This window comes from Miniopterus natalensis, chromosome 22 (assembly GCF_054644295.1).
Source record: "Miniopterus natalensis isolate mMinNat1 chromosome 22, mMinNat1.hap1, whole genome shotgun sequence".
Classification (NCBI taxonomy): Eukaryota; Metazoa; Chordata; class Mammalia; order Chiroptera; family Miniopteridae; genus Miniopterus; species Miniopterus natalensis.
Genome location: NC_142102.1, coordinates 13,417,853 through 13,440,260, shown reverse-complemented (window position 1 = coordinate 13,440,260; position 22,408 = coordinate 13,417,853). Strand labels below are relative to the sequence as shown.

The window sequence follows — 22,408 nt, the reverse complement described above, 5'->3', positions numbered from 1 at the left end:
TCCCTCTCTTCTCTGGGTCTCTCCCTCTCTTCTCTGGGTCTCTCCCTCTCTTCTCTGGGTCTCCGCCTGCCTCCGTTGAGTGTCTCCCTCTCTTGTCTGGGTCTCCGCCTGCCTCCGTTGAGTGTCTCCCTCTCAGAGTCTCCTTCTCTTCTCTGAGTCTCCGCCTGCCTCCGTTGAGTGTCTCCCGCTCTTCTCTGGGTCTCTGCCTGCCTCCGTTGAGTGTCTCTCTCTCTTCTCTGGGTCTCCGCCTGCCTCCGTTGAGTGTCTCCCTCTCAGAGTCTCCCTCTCTTCTCTGGGTCTCCGCCTGCCTCCATTGACTGTCTCTGTCTCTTCTCTGGGTCTCCGCCTGCCTCCGTTGAGTGTCTCTCTCTCTTCTCTGGGTCTCCGCCTGCCTCCGTTGAGTGTCTCCCTCTCAGAGTCTCCTTCTCTTCTCTGAGTCTCCGCCTGCCTCCGTTGAGTGTCTCCCGCTCTTCTCTGGGTCTCTGCCTGCCTCCGTTGAGTGTCTCCCTCTCTTCTCTGGGTCTCTGCCTGCCTCCGTTGAGTGTCTCCCTCTCTTCTCTGGGTCTCTCCCTCTCTTCTCTGGGTCTCCGCCTGCCTCCGTTGAGTGTCTCCCTCTCTTCTCTGGGTCTCCGCCTGCCTCCGCTGAGTGTCTCCCTCTCTTCTCTGAGTCTCTCCCTCTCTTCTCTGAGTGTCTCCCTCTCTTCTCTGGGTCTCCGCCTGCCTCCGTTGAGTGTCTCCCTCTCTTCTCTGGGTCTCCGCCTGCCTCCGTTGAGTGTCTCCCGCTCTTCTCTGGGTCTCCGCCTGCCTCCGTTGAGTGTCTCCCTCTCTTCTCTGAGTCTCTCCCTCTCTTCTCTGGGTCTCCGCCTGCCTCCGTTGAGTGTCTCCCTCTCTCCTCTGGGTCTCCGCCTGCCTCCATTGAGTGTCTCCCTCTCTTCTTTGGGTCTCTCCCTCTCTTCTCTGGGTCTCCGCCTGCCTCCGTTGAGTGTCTCCCTCTCTTCTTTGGGTCTCTCCCTCTCTCCTCTGGGTCTCCGCCTGCCTCCGTTGAGTGTCTCCCTCTCTTCTCTGAGTCTCTCCCTCTCTTCTCTGGGTCTCCGCCTGCCTCCGTTGAGTGTCTCCCTCTCTCCTCTGGGTCTCCGCCTGCCTCCGCTGAGTGTCTCCCTCTCTTCTCTGGGTCTCCGCCTGCCTCCGTTGAGTGTCTCCCTCTCTTCTCTGGGTCTCTCCCTCTCTTCTCTGGGTCTCTGCCTGCCTCCGTTGAGTGTCTCCCTCTCTTCTCTGGGTCTCTCCCTCTCTTCTCTGGGTCTCCGCCTGCCTCCGTTGAGTGTCTCCCTCTCTTCTCTGGGTCTCTCCCTCTCTTCTCTGGGTCTCCGCCTGCCTCCGTTGAGTGTCTCCCTCTCTTCTCTGGGTCTCCGCCTGCCTCCGTTGAGTGTCTCCCTCTCTTCTCTGGGTCTCCGCCTGCCTCCGTTGAGTGTCTCCCTCTCAGAGTCTCCTTCTCTTCTCTGAGTCTCCGCCTGCCTCCGTTGAGTGTCTCCCGCTCTTCTCTGGGTCTCTGCCTGCCTCCGTTGAGTGTCTCTCTCTCTTCTCTGGGTCTCCGCCTGCCTCCGTTGAGTGTCTCCCTCTCAGAGTCTCCCTCTCTTCTCTGGGTCTCCGCCTGCCTCCATTGACTGTCTCTGTCTCTTCTCTGGGTCTCCGCCTGCCTCCGTTGAGTGTCTCTCTCTCTTCTCTGGGTCTCCGCCTGCCTCCGTTGAGTGTCTCCCTCTCAGAGTCTCCTTCTCTTCTCTGAGTCTCCGCCTGCCTCCGTTGAGTGTCTCCCGCTCTTCTCTGGGTCTCTGCCTGCCTCCGTTGAGTGTCTCCCTCTCTTCTCTGGGTCTCTGCCTGCCTCCGTTGAGTGTCTCCCTCTCTTCTCTGGGTCTCTCCCTCTCTTCTCTGGGTCTCCGCCTGCCTCCGTTGAGTGTCTCCCTCTCTTCTCTGGGTCTCCGCCTGCCTCCGCTGAGTGTCTCCCTCTCTTCTCTGAGTCTCTCCCTCTCTTCTCTGAGTGTCTCCCTCTCTTCTCTGGGTCTCCGCCTGCCTCCGTTGAGTGTCTCCCTCTCTTCTCTGGGTCTCCGCCTGCCTCCGTTGAGTGTCTCCCGCTCTTCTCTGGGTCTCCGCCTGCCTCCGTTGAGTGTCTCCCTCTCTTCTCTGAGTCTCTCCCTCTCTTCTCTGGGTCTCCGCCTGCCTCCGTTGAGTGTCTCCCTCTCTCCTCTGGGTCTCCGCCTGCCTCCATTGAGTGTCTCCCTCTCTTCTTTGGGTCTCTCCCTCTCTTCTCTGGGTCTCCGCCTGCCTCCGTTGAGTGTCTCCCTCTCTTCTTTGGGTCTCTCCCTCTCTCCTCTGGGTCTCCGCCTGCCTCCGTTGAGTGTCTCCCTCTCTTCTCTGAGTCTCTCCCTCTCTTCTCTGGGTCTCCGCCTGCCTCCGTTGAGTGTCTCCCTCTCTCCTCTGGGTCTCCGCCTGCCTCCGCTGAGTGTCTCCCTCTCTTCTCTGGGTCTCCGCCTGCCTCCGTTGAGTGTCTCCCTCTCTTCTCTGGGTCTCTCCCTCTCTTCTCTGGGTCTCTGCCTGCCTCCGTTGAGTGTCTCCCTCTCTTCTCTGGGTCTCTCCCTCTCTTCTCTGGGTCTCCGCCTGCCTCCGTTGAGTGTCTCCCTCTCTTCTCTGGGTCTCTCCCTCTCTTCTCTGGGTCTCCGCCTGCCTCCGTTGAGTGTCTCCCTCTCTTCTCTGGGTCTCCGCCTGCCTCCGTTGAGTGTCTCCCTCTCTTCTCTGGGTCTCCGCCGAGTGTCTCCCTCTCTTCACTGATGTGGCCTCCTTTGAGTGTTTCTCTTTCCTAAGAATCTCCAGGAAGGGCGGGGCGTGTGGCACTCAGAGGAGAGAGAGACTCAGAGAGGAGAGGGAGCGACTCAGAGGAGAGAGGGAGAGAGAGACCCAGAGTAGAGAGGGAGAGACTCAGAGAAGAGAGAGAGACTCAGAGAAGAGAGAGACTCAGAGAAGAGAGGGAGAGAGAGACTCAGAGAAGAGAGAGACTCAGAGTAGAGAGGGAGAGACTCAGAGGAGAGAAGGAGAGACTTAGAGAGGAGAGGGAGAGAGAGACTCAGAGGAGAGAAGGAGAGACTCAGAGGAGAGGAAGAGAGAGACTCAGAGAAGAGAGGGAGAGACTCAGAGAAGAGAGAGACTCAGAGGAGAGAGGGAGAGACTCAGAGGAGAGAAGAGAGAGACTCAGAGAAGAGAAGAGAGAGACTCAGAGGAGAGAGGGAGAGATAGAGACTCAGAGGAGAGAGGGAGAGACTCAGAGAGGAGAGAGAGAGACTAAGAGAGGGAGAGAGAGACTCAAAGAGAGGGAGAGAGAGACTCAGAGAAGAGAGAGACTCAGAGTAGAGAAGAGAGAGACTCAGAGGAGAGAGGGAGAGACTCAGAGAGGAGAGAGAGAGACTAAGAGAAGAGAGGGAGAGAGATACTTAGAGAAGAGAGAGAGACTCAGAGAGGAGAGGGAGAGACTCAGAGGAGAGGGAGAGACTCAGAGGAGAGAGGGAGTCTGAGAAGAGTCGTAATGAGAGAGAGGAGAGAGTGGGAGATAAGGGAGAACTGGTGGCAGAGGACAGATGACACCACTCTCAGTACTCACCACCTTGGGGCCCATTTTCTTGTGGATAATCGCAGAACATAATGAACCTAAAAGTATGAAAATTGGACTGAAAGAGAGTTTTCATGGTGTAAATGGCCCAGATGCCGTGGGTGGTTGAAATTTTTTTTATTTGTTCACTCGAAACGTGTATGGTTTAGGGAACCACTGTCACCCCAGTAAATTCAATAAAAAATACCAGTATTTCTAACTATCCCACGAGCCTTGTTACCTGTGGTTAGTGTTGCACACTGAGAATGTGCCCGTTTCCACATAAAGCTCTTTTAGTACCTGTTACGTTTCTAGTGGACGTTGTACATACACACTGCCGCCCTCCGAATCCACCCTGAGCATCCCAACTGCCCCACTAACGCTCTCCTCCCCTCCCTCAGTTCCTGCCTACTGACGGCTCAGCTTCTCGAGACCCTTTTCCACGCCCGGTATTCTCGGGGTTAACAATGTGGCTTCTCCCATGAACACTCACCGCTGGGGAATTTCATCTTCAGGAGCAGACTCCTTAACATAAAAAATACTGGGTAACAAGTTTTCCTACTTATGACATTTACCACCGCAGAATGAATTCTATTTTCCATCCCATTTAAATCACCACTAATTCGGAGCATCATCACCGCTCGCTGCGGAGGGGGAGCAGAAGGACTGACTCCCGTCTTACACACTCCTGGGACCAGCTCCACACGTCCCTTCCCTGACCTGCATCTAAAACCTTCCAGGCTCCTTAAACTTTCTACTCGCCCAAGTTCAGCACCTGCCCATGTCTGGAAGACTTCCCTGTTCTTACCAAGCTAATGGCCTTTATAGTAAAAGGACCTCCGTATGGCCCAGCCGGTGGGGCTCAGTGGTTGAGCATCGACCTAGGATCCAGGAGATCGAGGTTCAATTCCCAGTCAGGGCACATGCCCAGGATGTGGGCTCGAACCCCAGCCGGGGGGTGTGTGCAGGAGGCAGCTGATCAACAACTCATCATTGATGTTTCTATCTCTCTCCCTTCTTCTCTGAAGCCAATAAAAAAGTTACATACACATATATATATATTTAAAAGTACCCCTCTATGGCCTCCACGTATGACCAGCAAAAGCATATGTAGAAATCCCATGGCTGGTTCCCGAGTACAACATGGCTAAGGTGCCCTATGAAACACAACAGCGCTACACCTAACAAACATTATCCTTTCGAGGTATAATTAACAGTGGTTCGTTCTGTCTACACCAGATGGACTTGCCACCACCCCCCACAGAGCACCAGTAACTGACATTATGAAGCTACCTAGGAGCCACCCTCGATAATCACAGTATTTTTTTAAAAAAAAGGTAACCTTTTCTACCTGGAGCCAGTTAGGTCTAAGAATAGGAGCTGTGGCATTAACCAGCTATGAGGAGCATTTCTCCGCACGTGTGTACGTGCAGTTTTGAAAGCCGCGATGTTCCGTTCTGGCTCCGTGATTCACGGCCCAGCCAACGGGCAAGGCGTCTGGAAGATGGGGTCTGTCCAAAGCAGGTATCACTGGGCAGCTCCAGTGACCAAAACTAGAAAAGCATCGTATGCCGACACCTGAGCCCTGTCAAGCGCCCCCTGCCACACACTCGAAAACTCAATGACGCTTCCTGTTAGCCTATACAAAATTTCGTGCCCGGAATCTCGTTCACACCATTCACCCGAATCTATACAATCCGGCATCAAACCTGTTAAAGGACTTTCAGTCATGAAATTAAAGGCTGTACCTAAAAAAAACCCCACAAAAGGAGCTTTAGAGGCCCTGACTCCACAATACTAAGACCCTTACTGGGATTAGATGCCCCACTATGCTTAGCCCGAAACCTGAACAATGACCGACTATAAAATTATTTGCCTGAGCACTATGGCAACAGGTCAGAACTCAAAAGACTTTGTGCTTTATCTCCCTCTGGAAGGGCCAACACCTGTCGCAAAGCCTGCGGACAGCCTAGGTGCCGTCGCCTTCAGCGGCCCTGGAAAGGAACTGCAGCAAACAAACAGGGAGCATGGCGGCCTCAGGCCACGTGTTTGCGTGCGGGGTGGAGAGAGCGGGCCACGTCGTGGATTTCAAAAATGTTCTTTCTTACACAAAAGCTTTTGTGAAACCATAAACGAAGTGAGGGTTTAGCAGTAAGTTAAGAACACAGAGCTTAACCGAATCAGGCCCTGACTCACATACACCACCCGTCACCTTCCTCACGTGCCAGAAATCTGTTTAACGATTAAGTGCACACGTGCGCACACGCAGGGACGTGCCCGCCTTCCCATGCGGCGTGGCTTCCATTCCTTTGCTTGTACAACCTGCACACGTGTGTGTGGAAGTTGTGTGTTTATGTCCAATGAACCTGGCTGCAGGCTCCTCAAGGGTGTAATTCATCAACTATCATTTCTGTCACTGATTTTTTTTGTTTTTTTTAAAAAATATATCTTTTATTGCTTTCAGAGAGAGGAAGGGAGAGGGGGAGAGAGAGAAACATCCGTGATGAGAGTCACTGACCGGCTGCCTCCTGCTCGCCCCCTGCTGGGGATCGAGGGGCCTGCGCCCCGACCGGGAATCGAACCGCGACCTCCTGGATGCTAGGTTGACGCTCAACCTCTGAGCCGCGCCACCGGGCGTGAGGTTTGTTTTAAGACCAATCTGGTTGCATTCTCACACATGGCAATCCTGTATTAAAATACGGCGGTTTTTTCTAATTTAAAAACAACACCTTTCTTTTCCGTAAGAACAAGCAAACATCCCCATATAACCAAAGACCACATTCAGGACGATCACATGTGTGAGAGCGGGTGACGGGTGACACAGTGAGCACGCCCGCGACGCCGCAGCCCTAAGGACCCTCTCCTCCGGGCGGCTGTCGGGCTTGTCCCTAGGACCCTCCGCGTCGCCCTCCGGGCCCAAGCAAGGTCCCTGCCGTCGCGTCTCACAGCTGAAGGCGGCGTTTTGACACAGCCTCACTTCCTGTTTACACCACAGGAAGCCAGAGGGCCGCTGCCCCCGCAGGAAGTCACGGCAGCGAGAGCCCCCCCTGCCCTTGCCTGGTGCCCAGGACCTGCAGTCGGCCTGCAGACGGCGTCCCCCACAGCGGCTGGGCCGGGACGGAGAGGAGGCACCCCAGGTAGGTCCCTCAGCCCGTCAGGGGGGGCCTGGGGCACAAGGTCCCGCGGGAAGGTAGGACGCGCGTCTGACCCGAGCGGAGCCGGGGCCCCGGGAGTCAGGGACTCGGTGAGCTAGGCACCAGGACGGGGGTGCTGTCGGGGGGGACCTCCTGTCTGCAGGGTGACGCTCTGCCGCCGAGGGGAGGCAGGCCGGACAGAGCCCTCAGGACAAGGTACGGACACACCCGCCCGCGGCTGTGGCAGCAGGCCCAGCGGGCCCTCAGGGTTTCCACGTCCGAGGCCCATCGGAGAGCGTGGACTGTGTGCTCCCACCTGCGCGAGGGGAGCACCTGGTCCCGCTGACAACAGCTGAAGACTCGGTGCCTTAGAACAAGCAACACAGTGGTCTGGCCTTTAGGGAGGTGGAGGGAGAGGGGGAAGGAGAACGGCCATGACCCCGAGCACACAGGGGTCTTGCCCTGACTGTGCCCAGGCACAAGCATGGCCCCGCACCCTCCCCTCTGACGTGCTGCCCGGCGGGCCACACGTTCTCAGCTCCAGAGCACGAGGATGCTGAGGGCAACGTCCACTCTGGTCCTGCCACCCTGGGTGGTTCCTCCCCCTACCAGGGGTCCCCCAGTTCCACTACCCTCCTCTACAATCCTTCAGCTTTGAAAACAGAACTTAGGAAGAAAGCTCCCCATCGGATGTAATGCAAACCCTCAGCCTTGTCTCTGCTCCCCAGGGACTGAGCCGTCTCCAGTGAAACACCCAGCGCTGAAGAGGCAGGCGCGGGTGGACTGCGGCCCTGACGGCACGGCCGAGGACCCCTGGGTCAGAATCTCTGACTGTATCAAGAGCCTGTTCAGCCCCATCATGAGCGAGAACCACAGCCACACACCACTCCAGCCCCAGGTCAGCCTCGCTGAAGATGGACATCAGGGCCACCCGGAAGGGACCCCCACAAAGCTGGACACCAGCAATGGTGCTCCCAAAGTTTACAAGTCAGCAGAGAACAGCATCGTGAAGAAGGGGCCTCCCGTGGCCCCCAAGCCAGCCTGGTTTCGCCAGAGCTTGAAAGGGTTGAGGCATCGAGGCCCAGACCCCAAGCAACTGCCCACAGCCTCCTCCACGAAGCCCACGCCAGCCCCCAGGGAGCTCCTGGGGCCACATGCACGGGCCTCCAGCTCCATCCAGCAGAGAATCAGCTCCTTTGAGACCTTTGGCTCCTCTCAGCTGCCTGACAGAGGGGCCCAGAGGCTGAGCCTGCAGCCCCCCAGCTCCTCGGCAGAGGCCACGAAGCCTCCTGAGAAACAAGAGGGATGGGTCCCTGGCCTCTTGGGGCGAGGGGCTCCCTCCACCGTTGAGCAGCCACACCCACAGCAAGAGCAGCTCCCTGGTCCCCACGCAGCCACGGAGGCCAGCAACCTGGGTGCGTCGGGGACCCCTCCCCGAGGGCGGCTGCCCAGTGAGAAAGCCCTGACCCCTGACCCTCTCCTGAGGCTGCTGTCCACACAGACTGCGGAACCACCAGGCACAGTGGTCAAGATGCCAAGCCAGCGGGCACGCAGCTTCCCACTGACCAGGACCCAGTCTTGCGATGCCCAGCTGCTGGACGACAGAACCTGCAAGCTCTACTCCATCAGCAGCCATGTGTCCTCAGCTGTCATGAAGTCCCTGCTGTGCCTCCCCTCCTCACTCTCCTGCGGCCAGACCCCCGGCAGCCCCGAGGAAGGGGCACCTGCAGGGTCCTGGCCCAGCCAAGACCTGGCTGCCAGCAGTGCCGACACAGGGTTCTCGCTCAAGTAAGGCTCGCGCCCACCCTCCTTCAGGACGGGGTCATCCCACCTCGCCTTGTCCGTGTGCCCACGTGTTCACGTGCTCATGTGTGTGCATGTGTGAGCGTGTATATGTGTGCACGCGTGTGAGCTCAGCTTCCTGCCGAGGGTGATTTCCCAGCCCTGGGTCTAGGTGAGGCTCTGGGCTGCCCCCCCACGAATGCACGACTGTCTGAACCACCACTGCTCAGGCGACCACACTGCGCCCGAGATGACCCCTTGGGGGTTCTTGCTGCCCCCACACAGGGGTTTGTCCCCCTTGCACGGGGACTTACGCGTCTGGGTCGCAGCCCCAGCTCCAGCACTTACTGGCCACGAGCAGCTTCCTTCTGGACTCAACTGCTTCCTCCCCTGTTCAGATGAGGAAGTGGTGACACCTGCCCCTTTCACTTACTCAACTGCAGCTGAGAAACCTCTGAGACCCTTCACCCCCCACTGGTTCCAGCCTCTGCAGACAGCCTGAGTGGGGGCAGGGGAGGGCAGGCCCTGGAGGGACACGGCCGTCGCCGGCCTGACAGGGAGCACTCAGCAAACCAGCGCTTGGCTCTTTCTGGCTGAGAAGCTGCTTTCCTGTTGGAAGTGCTGGGGGGCCCTTCCCCCCAATCAAAGGGAGTGACCCCCTACTACCAAAACTGTAGTTTCACACACAAAAACAGCTAGATACCAAAGTGAGTGCACCAGAAAGAGAGCCAGTTGCTGGCCTCTGTAGTGTTGGGCCCTAACAGCACCCGGGAGGGGAGCATCGGCCTCAACAGCCGGCTCAGTGCAAAGGCTGGGCCCTGACTGTGGCCGTGGTGCGAGACTGTCACTGGGCGTGGCTGGGTGGGCTGCCGAGGGCCCTGCAGTCAGTCAGACCATGATCTCGACAGCTCACCGCAGGGGGCCACAGACAGGCTATCTGCCTTCCCTGAACCCCAATTCCCAGTGTTGTGGGGAGGGTGTCGGGACCGCCCACAGACTTGCTGCAACACGTGACAGGAGTGCTCGGCGCCACACCTGGACAAAGTATGCAGGGACGCTGCTCTCAGTAATGGTAGGACACCTACCTGGTGCTGCTTCTCCCTGACAGCCTTTCGGAGCTGAGAGAATACTCGGAGGGTCACGGCGAGCCTGCGGATGCCGACGACTGTGCCCCGGCGTCCGGCCAGTCGGTCATCTCTCTGCTGAGCTCGGAGGAATTGAAGACGCTCATTGAGGAAGTGAAGGTTCTGGATGAAGCAACATTAAAGGTGGGTTTCTTGTATAAACGCGAGACGTAGGCCTGGGTAAGAGCCGCACAATCACCTCATTAGGCCACAGGGGAAGCAGCTGGAGGAGCCCCAGGCTCCATGAGGCTGGAGGAGGCCTCAGGGCGGAGACCAGCCCAGGGGAGGGCCTGCCCGTGGTGCAGGGACAGGGCCCCTGGGCCACAGTGAGACCGTCCGTGGGGAAGGAGCGTTGAGATGAAACGCTTCCAACCACGGGTTATTTTCTGTTCCCTATTTTATCAATGAGAAAGGGCGAGGCTCTAGGCCGCAGGGCCCAGGTTCTCACTGTCAGCAGTGCCCCTTCCTGTCCCACAGCCGCTGCGGGCTTGCGTCTCCAGGGCGCTGTGGCCTTTTAGTCCCGGGTGAGACTCGGGACTCCCCTGCACACCGAGAGGTGCTGGGTCCCAGGGCTTGCCGGGCCCCACACGCAGTCATTGCGAAAGCCCACTTCCCATAATGTGCGTGAGAAGTGGGACGGCAGAGCCCAGAGGAGCAGGCCGCGGGCCCTGCTGGGCTGCCTGGCTCTGCGTGGGCCGGGGAAGCGTCCAGATGAGGAAAAGCTGTACTCTCAGGTCAAGAGCCTGGGTGAGCCAGGAACCCACCTCCACTGTTCCCAGGGCGCTCTCAGCTGAGATAACAAAGTGTGTGAACGACAAAGACCTCCCCCGCCAGGCTGCTGCTGGGCAGCACCTGCCTCCAGCCAGACCAGGGCCTCTCACGGGCAAGTGAGCCGCACTTGGGTAGAAGGTGGGAGGTGTGGGCCAGTGCTGGGCAGAGGTGGGCAGTGAGGTCATAGCCAGGGGCACGCAGGTGTCGGAGCAGGTGACCCTGGGATGGGATGCGAGGGGCTCCCCTAGCACCCGGCACAAACTGGTGGCCGGGAGCCACGTGGACCTGCAGGTACATTTTATTTGGTCTACAAGGTGCTCTCTATCTAAAGATTATTGTACCCTAAACATCATGAAACCTGGATCAAAACCTTTCTGGAACGGGACACTCTGGTAGCACAGGTCTGCCTTCCTACGTAGGCGGGTCCTTCTGAGCTGCTGTGCTCGCTGGGTCTCCACTCCTGTCACCTCTGTCCATCCTGCTCATTTAAGTGATCCCCATGTGAGACCCCGGACCGAGAACACTGTAGGGGGCTGTCCTGGCTCCTGGCTCCGGGAGGGGCCACATGCAGGCTGGTATGTGAGGTGAGCCTGGGTGGGCTCGTGTGTGTGTGCGAGCAGGTGTGTGTGTGTGTGAGCAGGTGTGTGTGTGTGAGCAGGTGTGTGTGTGTGTGAGCAGGTGTGTGTGTGTGAGCAGGTGTGTGTGTGTGAGCAGGTGTGTGTGTGTGTGAGCAGGTGTGTGTGTGAGCGTGTGTGTGTGTGAGCAGGTGTGTGTGTGTGTGAGCAGGTGTGTGTGTGAGCAGGTGTGTGTGTGAGCAGGTGTGTGTGTGTGTGAGCAGGTGTGTGTGTGTGAGCAGGTGTGTGTGTGTGTGAGCAGGTGTGTGTGTGAGCGTGTGTGTGTGTGAGCAGGTGTGTGTGTGTGAGCAGGTGTGTGTGTGTGTGAGCAGGTGTGTGTGTGTGAGCAGGTGTGTGTGTGAGCAGGTGTGTGTGTGTGTGAGCAGGTGTGTGTGTGTGTGAGCAGGTGTGTGTGTGAGCGTGTGTGTGTGTGAGCAGGTGTGTGTGTGTGTGAGCAGGTTGTGTGTGTGTGAGCAGGTGTGTGTGTGTGTGAGCAGGTGTGTGTGTGAGCAGGTGTGTGTGTGAGCAGGTGTGTGTGTGTGAGCAGGTGTGTGTGTGTGTGTGAGCAGGTGTGTGTGTGCACACCCACATGTGTTCCGAGGTGGGAACTCGGCTGGGGTGAGAAGGGACAGCAGCTTCCACAGAACAGCTCTGACGCCAGCTTTGCCGACCCCAAGTCCCACACTGAAATGGCAGAGCTGCGTGACCCAACATGGGGGGTTCCCCAGCAGACTTAGTGGCACCTGCTCCTGGTCATAGGCTTGTGGGTGAGGCTGGGGGCTGAGAGGAAGAGACCTATCCGGTGGCACTTTTCTTCTAAGTGCCCCACGACTCCGAAAGCACAGTCCTCCCTCAGTGGGCGATGACACCGGGGAGGGGAGGCGATGTGACCAGGGCAGACGAGCTGGGTCTGAGACCGAATCAGCCCGAGTTAACAGCTGTTAAACTGTTCTCACTGCTGCATGGAAACGCTTTTCACTGTTTATTTCCTCCTGCAGCAACTGGACAGCACCCAGGTCACCGTCCTGCACAAGGAGGAGGGTGCTGGCCTCGGCTTCAGCCTGGCAGGGGGCTCGGATCTGGAGAGCAAAGTGATCACGGTGAGTGGCCAGCGACAGGGCCCTGGGACGGAGGCCACCGGCCAGGAAGGGGCCCTGAGCTGGGGACGGGAGGAGCGTGTGGTGCCGGGCTGCGGGCGGGTGCCCAGGGCAGCACCCACCCTTTGCAGGAGCAGTCACCGTCACTCATGTGACCCTGTCTTCCCCCATCACGATCCTTCACTTAACAAAAGTCTCTGTACACGGTAAGCGACGTGACATCTGAGTCCGTGTGGAGCTTGAAGCCAAGTCCCAGGTGTGTTGCCTCACTCAGAGCTGCTGAATCAGAATTTCTCATGAGCTGTGAGCACTGACCACGTGGACAGGGACTGACTGTGACCACGGGGCCTTCAGGGAGGGCTGTGCAGCCAGGACTGTGGACCTGGGAGGAAGGGCCTTGGGAAGGCAGGTCCTGGAAGGTGGTTTTGCCCACTCGAGGGCAGGATGTTAGCCTGGACGGTGTGAGGCTCCTCTGGGGCTGGCCGAGGGCCATGCTGGAGAGGACGCTGCCTGGGAATCACTGATGTAGAGCAGCTATGACCACGGAGTCCAAGACGCTGTGTAGGAAAGGACTTGGGGCCACTCTGTCCACTACCACCAGTGGCCTCTGCTCTGAGTGGAGGAGGGGATGCTGGCCTGTATTCAGGACACTGTCAGTTTCACTTTCTTTGGCCTAAGAACCCTCCAGCAAGAATCTCCATCGGACGCAGGTGATTTCTGAGTCCCAAACTCCCTTTGGTTTTCTTAGGTTCACAGAGTATTTCCCAACGGACTGGCCTCCCAGGAAGGGACTATTCAGAAGGGCAACGAGGTTCTCTCCATCAACGGCAAATCTCTCAAAGGGGCCACCCACAGCGAAGCGCTGGCCATCCTTCGCCAAGCTCGGGATGCCCGGCAAGCCGTGATCGTCACCAGGAAGCTGGCGCCGGAGGCCACGCCCGACCTGAACTCCTCCACGGACTCTGCAGCCTCAGCCTCGGTGGCCAGTGACGTCTCCATAGACTTGGGTAAGCTCTGCCAGCTCGGTGTGGTGGGAGCCTCGGGGGCCACGTCACCCTCCGCCCCATGGGGCCAGTCCTGCTGGGGCTGCTCAGTCACTTGTGTCCGGCCCCGCGTGCTGCCCGAGGTGCACGTCGGCCCAGCCACGCTCAGGGTCAGCAGGCAGCTCTCCCAGGCTCGCCGAGGCCACGGGAGGGGAGCATCTCTAACGCCTGTGTCTTCCTCAGCAGCAGAGGCCGCCGTCTGCACGCTGACGCTTGAGAAAACCTCTGCAGGGCTGGGCTTCAGCCTGGAAGGAGGGAGGGGCTCCCTGCAAGGGGACAAGCCTCTCACCGTCAACCGGATTTTCAAAGGTGTGCTGTGCATCCGGCCCTGTCTTTCCTCCCCAGTGGCAGAAGGAGGTACCTTTCCCTGTTCCGTCACCTGAACACACTGTCTCCTTCTCCCGCCCCCAGGGGCAGCCCCGGGACAGACTGAGACAGTCCAGCCAGGAGACGAAATCCTGCACGTGGCCGGCACGGCCGTGCAGGGCCTCACGCGGTTCGAAGCCTGGAGCATCATCAAGGCGCTGCCTGACGGACCGGTCGCTGTTCTCGTCAGGAGGAAGAGCCCGCAGTCCCAGGGGTCCGCAGCGGCTGGAAACCCGTAGGCAGAGCTCAGACGCCAGAGCCAACAGCACACAGATTCTCAGGGTCACTGCGAACTCCCCCCCAGGGCTACTGCCCAGGTTCAGATCTTTTGGGACAGCATCCAGCAAGAGGGCTGTCCCAAGGGGAGGACAGAGTCGCCGCGGGGTGGCTGACACAGACTAGAGACGATGTGCGGAGAGCCCAAGGCCACCACCGCGGTGCCGTGAATAAAGCAGAGGGCGTATTGCAACCTGAGGAGAAATCCGTGTCCTGCTTTGCAGACTTTCTGTGTTGTAACCACGAGACGATCCACCCCACACAGCCCCACTTGTCTGTCAGGAATCCGCAGCATGGCAGGGCTCAGGGGGTCAACTCAGTCCCCCCCAGGCACCGGCTGGACCACGTGTCCGAGGACATCGCTCCCACCGCTGGCGGCTGACACTCGCAGGGCCTCTCCCTGGGGCCTGGGGAGAGTGCTGGGTGCCAGGGCGCGCGTCCCGGCAGTGCCAGCGCTGGGCGGCCCGTGCGCCTCGTCACTGGGACGGCACCGCAGCCTCTGTGCCCTCAGTCGGAGCGGGCACAAGCCTGTCCGGGGGGGAAGGGAGGGAGGTATTACTGAAGCTGTTTGTGGAAAACATAGTCTATCGCACAAGACGTGCAGAGCTGCTGTGGTTGCAGAGGGCCCGAGGCCAGGTGGGGCCAGCGGGGGGCACGCAGGCCAGCCGGGCGGCAGGGGGCACGCAGGCCAGCGGGGCGGCAGGGGGCACGCAAGCCGGCGGGGCGGCACTGACCTCACTGCTCTCTGAAGGCTGGCGTAGAACCCGGCCATGCTGCGGGGGAAGAAGGCATCCACCACACTCTGCGGGAGGAGGCCACTCAGGTCCGTCTGGAAGAAGGTGACCACCTTGGTCTTGCTGGGCTCCCTGGGAGGCAACAGAAGAGCTGGGCTGTGGGTCTGCAGAGGGACAGGCCGAGCGTGGGACGGGCCAGGAGCGAGCAGCTAGCCCGGGAGCGGTGGCCAGGACGGTGACGGGTCCCTGGGCACCTGCTGCACGCAGGGTGGAGACTGTGCTCTTGGGGCAGATGTCCAGGGTCATGCTGGGCAAGCAGGGGGCAGCCCCACCTCCGGCCCAGGCCGAGTGACAGGCGGCCTCACAGCACAGAGCGTAACCCAGATAGGAGCTCCTTTTGCTCACGCCGGACACTGAGGAGACTGGCAAAATGTAAAACAATGCCACTCCTTCCATTTCAGAAATAGTTATTTTTCATAAATACATTTGTAACTATCTAATAAATATGTTATTTAAAAAATATGCTTAAAATTCCCCATTCTTAATTTCAAACGTAGTAAAGGTTGATGGATATAATCCACACGGACAAAAGCCGTCGGGGACCCTGAGAGCTACGAGGCTCTGCAATCCCTGTGCCCACTGAGAACTCCACTCGGGAGCCACTATCCCCTCCTGGCCTGTCACTCAGCCCGAGGGACTATCCTCACCCTGGCACAGGCTCGCAGAAGCAGCCACAGGGATGGTTCAGTCCTCTCACAAAACCCGGTTTCGGGGGGCACAACGGATGCTCCAGGTTGGCAGCTGGAAGACAGAGCAAGTGGTTGGTGAGCCACAACTTCAGTGAGGTGCTGACATGCCCCCCAGCACCCGCAGTGCTGCACCCCACCACCTGGAGCCTGGGGAAACAGCAAGGGGACCCTGTGCCCTGCTGCCCCCACCCCAATGTCCCTTCACACACAGATTCCCCAACCCAGCAAGAAAAGCAGAGAAGAGGACCCTCCAGAATGTGCCACCTGGGGGCAGGAGGAGGAGGCACCCTCTCTAATCTCAGCCAGCCGCGGGGTGGGGTGTGACCGGGGGTTTGGAGGCAGGCAGGTCCCCTGTGGGCTCAGGGAGCCACTGCCCCCAAGGTTCTGTGAAGCTAAACCAACCCTCAAACGTGGGCGCAACACGAGCCTCAGCAAACAACCCTGTGACTTAAAAGTGAAATGACAAGCCCATGGACCATCCCACCTCCAACCACATGGCACAGAGTCCCCCGACCTGACAGGGCGAGTTGCACAGAGAAAGGGGCCCAGGTGGGCGGCTTCCTTATGGAATTGGGTGCAGAGCAGAAGAGCCCAGTGTCCCCGGGAGGCCTGCGGCACCTGGCCGGCCGTCACTCACCGTTGGAGCTGATGGTCCCATCCTCGTACGTCTTGACCAGCACCAGGTCCACAAAGTCCCTGGGAGAAATGAGCTTCATGGCGGCCGAGGGGGTGGCGGTCCTGGTTACGCACAGGGTCTGCCAAAGCCAAGGGGAGCCCAGCTGCTCAACATCATTGTTTCAAGGAATTACAACCACCCCTCAGCCTAGATTTCTTCAGCCTCATGAGGCAGGGTGATGGTAACATTCTGTAGGCTACTTGGAATCGAAATCTGAGCTCCAGGTGAGAAACAATGTAGCATTTCTGACTGGGGAGGATTCGCTGAAGCGGATGCTGGTAATAACACTCTGTGCTCCTCAGGTGCGTCTAAGAGTGATGCCCAGCCCGGCCGGCGTGGCTCAGCGGTTGAGCATCGGCCTAGGAGCCAGGGGGCTGCAGTTCGATTCCGGGTCAGGGCTCATGCCCGGGCTGCAGGCTCCTCGATCCCCAGCAGGGGGCGAGCAGGAGGCAGCCGATCAATGACTCTCATCATTGATGTTTCTCTCCCTCTCCCTCTCCTTTCCTTTCTCTGCAATCAATAAAAAGTAAAAATAAAATTGCGATGTCCTGTTTCGTTCCATCTGCGTAAACACCCAAGAGGGTGCCGAGATCAAAGACTTCAAAATGAAGACACCATTCAAATCAGACGGGTTCGCAGGCATTTCCCCAAGGAACTTTCTTGCTGGTTTTGGCTGTGACTTCTCCCCCTTAAGTTGTGTCATCAAAACGAGGTGGGTTCTGACCCCTACAGGGTCCGGGACAGGACCGCCTCGACCTCCCTGTGGAACACGGTTCCTGTCGGTCCACGTGGCTACTTAAATTTACATCGGCAGCTATGGAAATGAAGACCAACAGCCCTCCTCCTCAAAGGAGGCACCTTTCAGATGCTCTGGCCACACAGGGCTGGTGGCCACCACTGAACAGCGAGATGGAACGTTCCAGAAAGTTCTCGCCAGCGTTGCGTCAGCCTGTGTGACGCACGTTTCACCAGCAGAGAAACTGTCACCTAGGAGCTGCCACCCGGCAGAGCCCGACGCTGGTAGGGAATCCTGACCCTTGACCCCATCGAGGGGCATGGTTCAAACTCGGGCCAGAGGGTCAAGTCTAGGCCCTTCTTCCTACCCCGGAGCCAGGTCACCTTGCACAGCTCTCAGCTCTGCTCCGGGCCCCTCCCCTTCTTCTCAGGGTCACCCTTCCCTGCCTGCACCTGGACCCGGGCTGGACGTCTCTGCTGCAGGCGCCCACAGTCTGCTGGCCGGGCACCAGGCCTCGGCAGGCACCCCCTTGCTAGAAGGTGTCACAAACGCCCTCCAGAGGGGCCAGGGCCGGGCTGCTGTGCGGGGCTGACCGCGTCTGGAGGAACTCACGTCGGTGATGCTCTGGACGATCTCAAAACTGGCCACGTTCTGGTCCCACTTCTCTCGAAGGCTCCCAGGCAGCGGCTTCACCAGCTCCCACACGGCCTTTGCCGTTCCGTCCACAACGCCTTCTCCCCGGTACCTGCAGCACAAAGAGGGATCAGACCCAGGACATCCTCCGTCGGACTCGTCTACCCTGGGGCCGCCCGACAGGCCTGTGCCCGTCCCTGCTGGGGGCACGGCCTTGCCCAGAAGGGGCCAGAGCTGTGCAGCCCCCGCCCCTCAGGCCTCAAGCAACGGACGGCAAACTCTGTCAAGGACGCAGCTTGCTGGAAGTGACTTAGAAGCAGAGGTTTTTCTGGAAGAGAAGTGGTGAGCCGACGGCAGGGTGCTGAGTGGGCTGGAGTCTCTGGGGAGGAAAGGCCCAGGGCCACCAGGAGGGGTGTGGCGGCCGGCTGGCCTTGACCAGGGAGAGCACTTACAGGTTCCCTGGAAACTCCACGGACGGCCTCCAGGAAACTGTGACTCCGTTCTGTCGAAAGGCAAAGAATTGTAGGGTTTTAGAGCAAGAAGGGCCCTGGGACATGGATAGCCCGGGCCGGCCCCCTGTTCTACAGAAAGGAACTCAGAGCCTGGGAAATGCGATTCTCCAAGGTGAGCGAGGCAGAGAAAGGTCTTAGCTGGCTGACCCCAAGAGCTCTGAGTGGTTTTAAAACCACCTTAAAAGCCACCGTTTTATTTCCTGGAGCAGCTGAGGTCCATTTGTTAAAAATCAGAGGTGTCAAGTAAGAAAACTCCCCATGACACCCTCTTGGGCTCGCAAAGGGGGGCTCACACCCTGATGGGCAGTTCCAGGCGGGCACCCTGGACACTTAATCGAGGAAAGCGGCAGCGACTTTTAAGTTGTGATTTTTAAGTTGCAAGCACAGTGGCCCAGTTTTTATTGCTGTGTTTTTTTAGGGACCCCCCCTCCCCGCAATCCCCGCCCCGCATCTCCTCAATCCAGCGCAGGGGGGCGGAGCCTGGGGCTTAGGGGACCCCAGCCCGGGGAGCGGGGCCCCACCGCCCTCCGGGCCCAGCTCCCCACTCACGCCTTCCCGGCAGATCTTCCAGCCTGACTCGTCCCGCCGGTACTGCAGCACCTTCTCCGCCACCGCCTCGCCCCTCTGCGCCGCCTGCGCCGGGTCCATCGCGCCCAAGGGTGCGGGAGGGTCGGGGTCGCGGGAGGAACGCTCCGGCGAGGCCGGAACGCCGGGGCCCGGGCAGAGCGGGAGCCCCGCCCCCAGCGCCGCTCACGGCCCCCGATTGGCCCAGGCCCTCGGGCCGGCCCCGCCCCGCGCTGAGATTGGCAGCACTGGCCCCGCGGACGCATCACCCCAGAGCCGGCTCCGCCCGTAGGACTCCGGGAGGGGCCCAGGGGTGCGGGACCCCGCGAGGGCCGGGAGGGGCCATCGAAGAAAAAAACAATAAATAACCGCGTTTTAAAACATGAAGCACATCAAAAATATCCTAAAAAGTCAGGTTATGATCTGAGAGAAAAATCAGAGAATAGTTTAACTGAAAGTAACTTTTCTTAACGTACAAAGTGTTCCTACAAATCAGGAAGACGTTTGGAGCAAACGAAAGAATGCACCCGACGGGAGCCACCCTCTGTAGAAAACTCGGTCGAGGTGGGCGACCAAGGACGCAGCACCTGCCTCCTAGGTGGGGGCCGCGGCCAGACCCAGGGGCACTTCCACACCGGCCGATGGGCGGCGCTAGCGGCGTGCCCACTGCCCGCCTGGGCACCAGAAACAGTTTCCGTGCAGGCGGGTGAGGGTATACATTTACTTAGCCTTCTAAGAGCAGAGTTACAATTGCAACGTACTTGTGTGGGGTTTTTTCACCCAGTAACTCCTGCACATAAGATTGATTTTGCAGCTGGAAAAACCCTATTTGTTAATAAACAAAGTTACAGGGTATTTACTTAGTGGAGGGAGGTGGGGCCCGAGCCCACGAGACGCTCAATACAGCTGAGCTCTGCACAGTCTAGAGACAAGAGGTGAAGGGAGCAGGGCAATTAACTCTCTACCAAGGAAATAAACGGTATTGAAAACTTAACTTTAAAAATAACTTAAAATGTTCTAAATCCCCCCCAAAAAAAATCAAATGTCTTATCCATGTGCTCACAAAGAACGTATCCAGCTGGTTGGAGCAGAGAGCGTGGGAACTACCTGCACAGCCCCACTCGGGCCTGTTTTGCAATCAGCTGAGGCTGCAGGTCAGAGCCGGCGGGGGCAGGAAGGCCTGGGCTCTGCGGCCTCCCCTGACCAGGGCCCTCGGGTGAAGTCCCAAGCAGACCTCGCTGAGGTCCTAGTGGGATTTTAAATAGATGGATGTGGGGTAGGGAGCCCGGATCACGGGCGGGATGGGCTCAAGCTCCAGTGCTCCCCTTACAGGAGCTCCTGGATGGAGTTCAGTGTTTCCGCACAGACCGGAGGAGCTGTAGGCCTGTTTACTGAGTCAGCTCGGCAGGTGCTGGGTGGGGCGCCTCTGAGCCTGCATGTGGGCATTTACCCTTAGCAACAGCCAACTGTTACTCAACACTCTCTAAGCGCCCGACCCAGGTTGTGCCACTCACCCCTCAGGACAACACCGTGGCATTACGGGACAGAGACCACACCCCCATTTTACAGGTCAGGAAACCGAGGCTCACATAAGGTATGCGAGACCACACGGCCAATAAGCCCGGGGCTGCAGCACACACAGCTTGCTTCATACGGTTGCTCATGTCCTAGTGCCTCCTAGTTCCTCTAAGGAGACTCATGAAACAAACAAAGAGCAAAAAAAACAAAAACAAAAACAGAAGCAAAAGAACCACAAGGACATAGAAACGCGCACACACAGTAGCTGGAAAACAGGACACCTCCTCGTGCACAGAGAACTGACTGAATTTCCTGTCACTCACAAGTTCAGAACCACGGCAGTGACCGGGGGCGGCATCCCTCGGCTCCCAAGGCTCTGTCCAGCCAACCCTACACCAAGAGGAGTCCACTCCTTACATCTAGTGGGCACGCAGGTGACGGTCTCGGACCTGGGAGGGGCTCTGGGAAACCACAGCGGTGCAAACGCGTTTCGCAAGCCCAGACGTGTTCCTTTCTCTTGACGCAACTTAGGTGAGGACGAGGGCCGACGGTGCTGTGGACAGAGCACCGGGCCTGGGTGCTGACCCAAGGAAAGCAAGTCGATTAAAACAGCCGGGGATGTATTTCCTCCCACCGGGCTGGCGGAACTGGCACCGCGGGACTGTACGAGGTGCTGGTGAGGCTGCGAGAAAACAGCCCTCCGGTCACCTGTCACCCGCACAGTGAGTCCGTGTCAGGGTCCTGACACCTGGAGCAGCTAGCGGAGCAGAACCTGCTCGTCTCCCAGGAGCCGGGCTTCCTGCGGGATACGGGCCCACCTCACAGGCAGCGCTGGCACAGGGCACCTGCCATCAGCCGCAAAGAAGCAGAAGTGGCCTCAGCGTGGGTGAGCACTGTGCATTTATTCATGTGGTGACGCGTACGCAGCAGGTGAAAGACGTGAGCTGGACCCGGTTCTCCCACAGACCCCAGAGGCACGGGGTACAGCACTTGCTTGTTGACGGGAGCCCACACATCACATACGTACACACAGACACACATCGACAGCCTACACACAGCTGGACACGCGGACTCCCGGCGGCCGTGCGAGGGGAGCGAGCCGTGTGGGGATGCGGGTGGGCTCCGATTATATCTCAGTCCCTTTATTACCGTGCCTGCTTCCACTGCTAACACGGCGCTCGCCGGCCAGTCATCCTGCACTCTGCGTGTTTTAAATTCACGCCATCCCGAGGGCCGCAGCCCTGGGGGTGCACCTGCCACACTGTGCTCCCGAGGGCCCTCAGGGCCTGCTGGCCGAGCACTCCTGAGGGCGCACCCCTCCACTCACAGGTGCCCGGAGGCAGGGCCAGGCCTCAGAGCCTGCTGCAGTGTCCCTGAGAGCCCTACGCCCCAGCCCAGGCCAGGCCTGCGGAGGACTCCTGGGGGCACCTCAGGACACTCCGTCTTTCGGGTGTCAGTCACTGGGGGTGCACAAGTGCATAAACACCACCCCTGTCCCCACACGGCACTCACAGGCGGAGGGGACGAACTTCAGAGACAGTTTAGAGGGACAGTTGCCATGGAAATAGGAGTGGGGAGCATGTCTGGCTAACAGTGCCAAGGGGGCGCAGGGTGCTGCCCCGGCCCCCCTGGTGACACTAAAAAGGCCTCAGCCATAAGGGAAGATAACCTGCCGTGGGAGGGACAGCTCTGTCCTTTCCTGGCTCCCTGGTGGGGGCTGTGAACCCAGAACTTCCTGCTGCTGGGAATTCCTGCTGCACCTGCAGCTGGAGGAAGCTTGTTGGCAGCAGCAGCAAACAAAGTCAGCAACCGGGAGCAGAGCTAAGGGGTGAAGAGACAGAATCCCGAAGATGTTCGACGTCCTGGATCCAGCTGAGCCTGAAGCCCTCCTGACTTCCATCCTTCACAGTCGAAGAAACCAAGAAACCTGCGGTTCTGTTACCTCCAGCCTGGGAGTCCTGGCTAATGAGCACAGGCCCAGAGCCCAGTCAACGCAGCAGCCAGCTCTCGATGCATTTAGTTTCTCCTGTCGTGACTAAACTGAATGTTCACATGAGCTGCTGTGAAATCTCTGGGGGCAGCCGCCTCACTACTGAGAGGCGATCGGGGAGGACTGTGCTCCGCCTGCTGGAGCTGGGAGACGGCATCGGGGTACAGACAGGGCACTCGCAGGGCCCAGACAGCACAGACTCTCAGGGAGGCCTCTGCAGCTGGCACGAGCTCTTGGGTCTGCCTGTGACTTGCATTCGCCCCGGATGGAGGAAGGACAGAATGAAGTCTTCGATACGATGATCTACTGTGTGGCAGTGCCGGATGCAGGGCAAACAGCCCCCTCCTCTGTGGCTGCTGTGGGGCAGCCAGCTCTCCCGGGGGTGCCCACAGGCCTTTAATGCCCACCAGGCGCTGGGGTCTCTCTCCAGGGGCAGGGAACACGCAGTCAGCCCACAC

The 22,408-nt window shown here is 58.9% G+C and overlaps 2 protein-coding genes and 1 long non-coding RNA gene across 4 annotated transcripts in view; 1 reads left to right on the top strand and 2 right to left on the bottom strand.

Moving 5' to 3' along the window:
• Positions 1 to 13,916, top strand: part of IL16 (interleukin 16) — a 28,748-nt gene extending 14,832 nt beyond the window's left edge. Inside the window, exons 12-19 of one of the 2 annotated variants that reach the window (XM_087829155.1) lie at positions 158 to 172; positions 6,627 to 6,768; positions 7,494 to 8,553; positions 9,656 to 9,815; positions 12,055 to 12,156; positions 12,902 to 13,160; positions 13,383 to 13,505; positions 13,608 to 13,916. In XM_087829155.1, the coding sequence (XP_087685281.1) occupies positions 158 to 172; positions 6,627 to 6,768; positions 7,494 to 8,553; positions 9,656 to 9,815; positions 12,055 to 12,156; positions 12,902 to 13,160; positions 13,383 to 13,505; positions 13,608 to 13,801 (2,055 nt within the window). In that variant the 3' untranslated portion in view covers positions 13,802 to 13,916. The remainder of the gene's footprint in view (positions 1 to 157; positions 173 to 6,626; positions 6,769 to 7,493; positions 8,554 to 9,655; positions 9,816 to 12,054; positions 12,157 to 12,901; positions 13,161 to 13,382; positions 13,506 to 13,607) is intronic. The other variant, XM_087829154.1, reaches the window with a different exon arrangement.
• LOC148090726 (uncharacterized) lies at positions 3,562 to 10,992 on the bottom strand. The gene is made up of 3 exons (XR_015716371.1): positions 10,813 to 10,992; positions 9,633 to 9,794; positions 3,562 to 3,690 (listed from the first exon to the last, which is right to left on the bottom strand). It is a non-coding gene; the product is annotated as an uncharacterized LOC148090726 (long non-coding RNA).
• Positions 13,917 to 13,924: 8 nt separating the features above from the next.
• Positions 13,925 to 18,529, bottom strand: STARD5 (StAR related lipid transfer domain containing 5). Its single transcript, XM_087829153.1, has 7 exons — positions 18,428 to 18,529; positions 17,819 to 17,868; positions 17,346 to 17,478; positions 15,959 to 16,076; positions 15,280 to 15,373; positions 14,573 to 14,704; positions 13,925 to 14,366 (listed from the first exon to the last, which is right to left on the bottom strand). The coding sequence occupies exons 1-7, from the start codon at positions 18,524 to 18,526 to the stop codon at positions 14,315 to 14,317; spliced, it is 678 nt and encodes a 225-aa protein (XP_087685279.1). The 5' UTR covers positions 18,527 to 18,529; the 3' UTR covers positions 13,925 to 14,314.
• Between the last annotated feature and the right edge of the window lie 3,879 nt (positions 18,530 to 22,408).

What these genes read in the sequence shown, in the direction of transcription:
- STARD5 (XM_087829153.1), bottom strand. Translation starts at nt 18,526, where the DNA reads ATGGACCCGGCGCAGGCGGCGCAGAGGGGCGAGGCGGTGGCGGAGAAG. An exon ending in GTGGAGTTTCCAGGGAACCT is followed by an intron (nt 17,479 to 17,818) that starts GTAAGTGCTCTC and finishes TTTGTGCTGCAG; the next exon opens with GTACCGGGGAGAAGGCGTTG. An exon ending in TCGTCCAGAGCATCACCGAC is followed by an intron (nt 16,077 to 17,345) that starts GTGAGTTCCTCC and finishes TGGCTTTGGCAG; the next exon opens with ACCCTGTGCGTAACCAGGAC.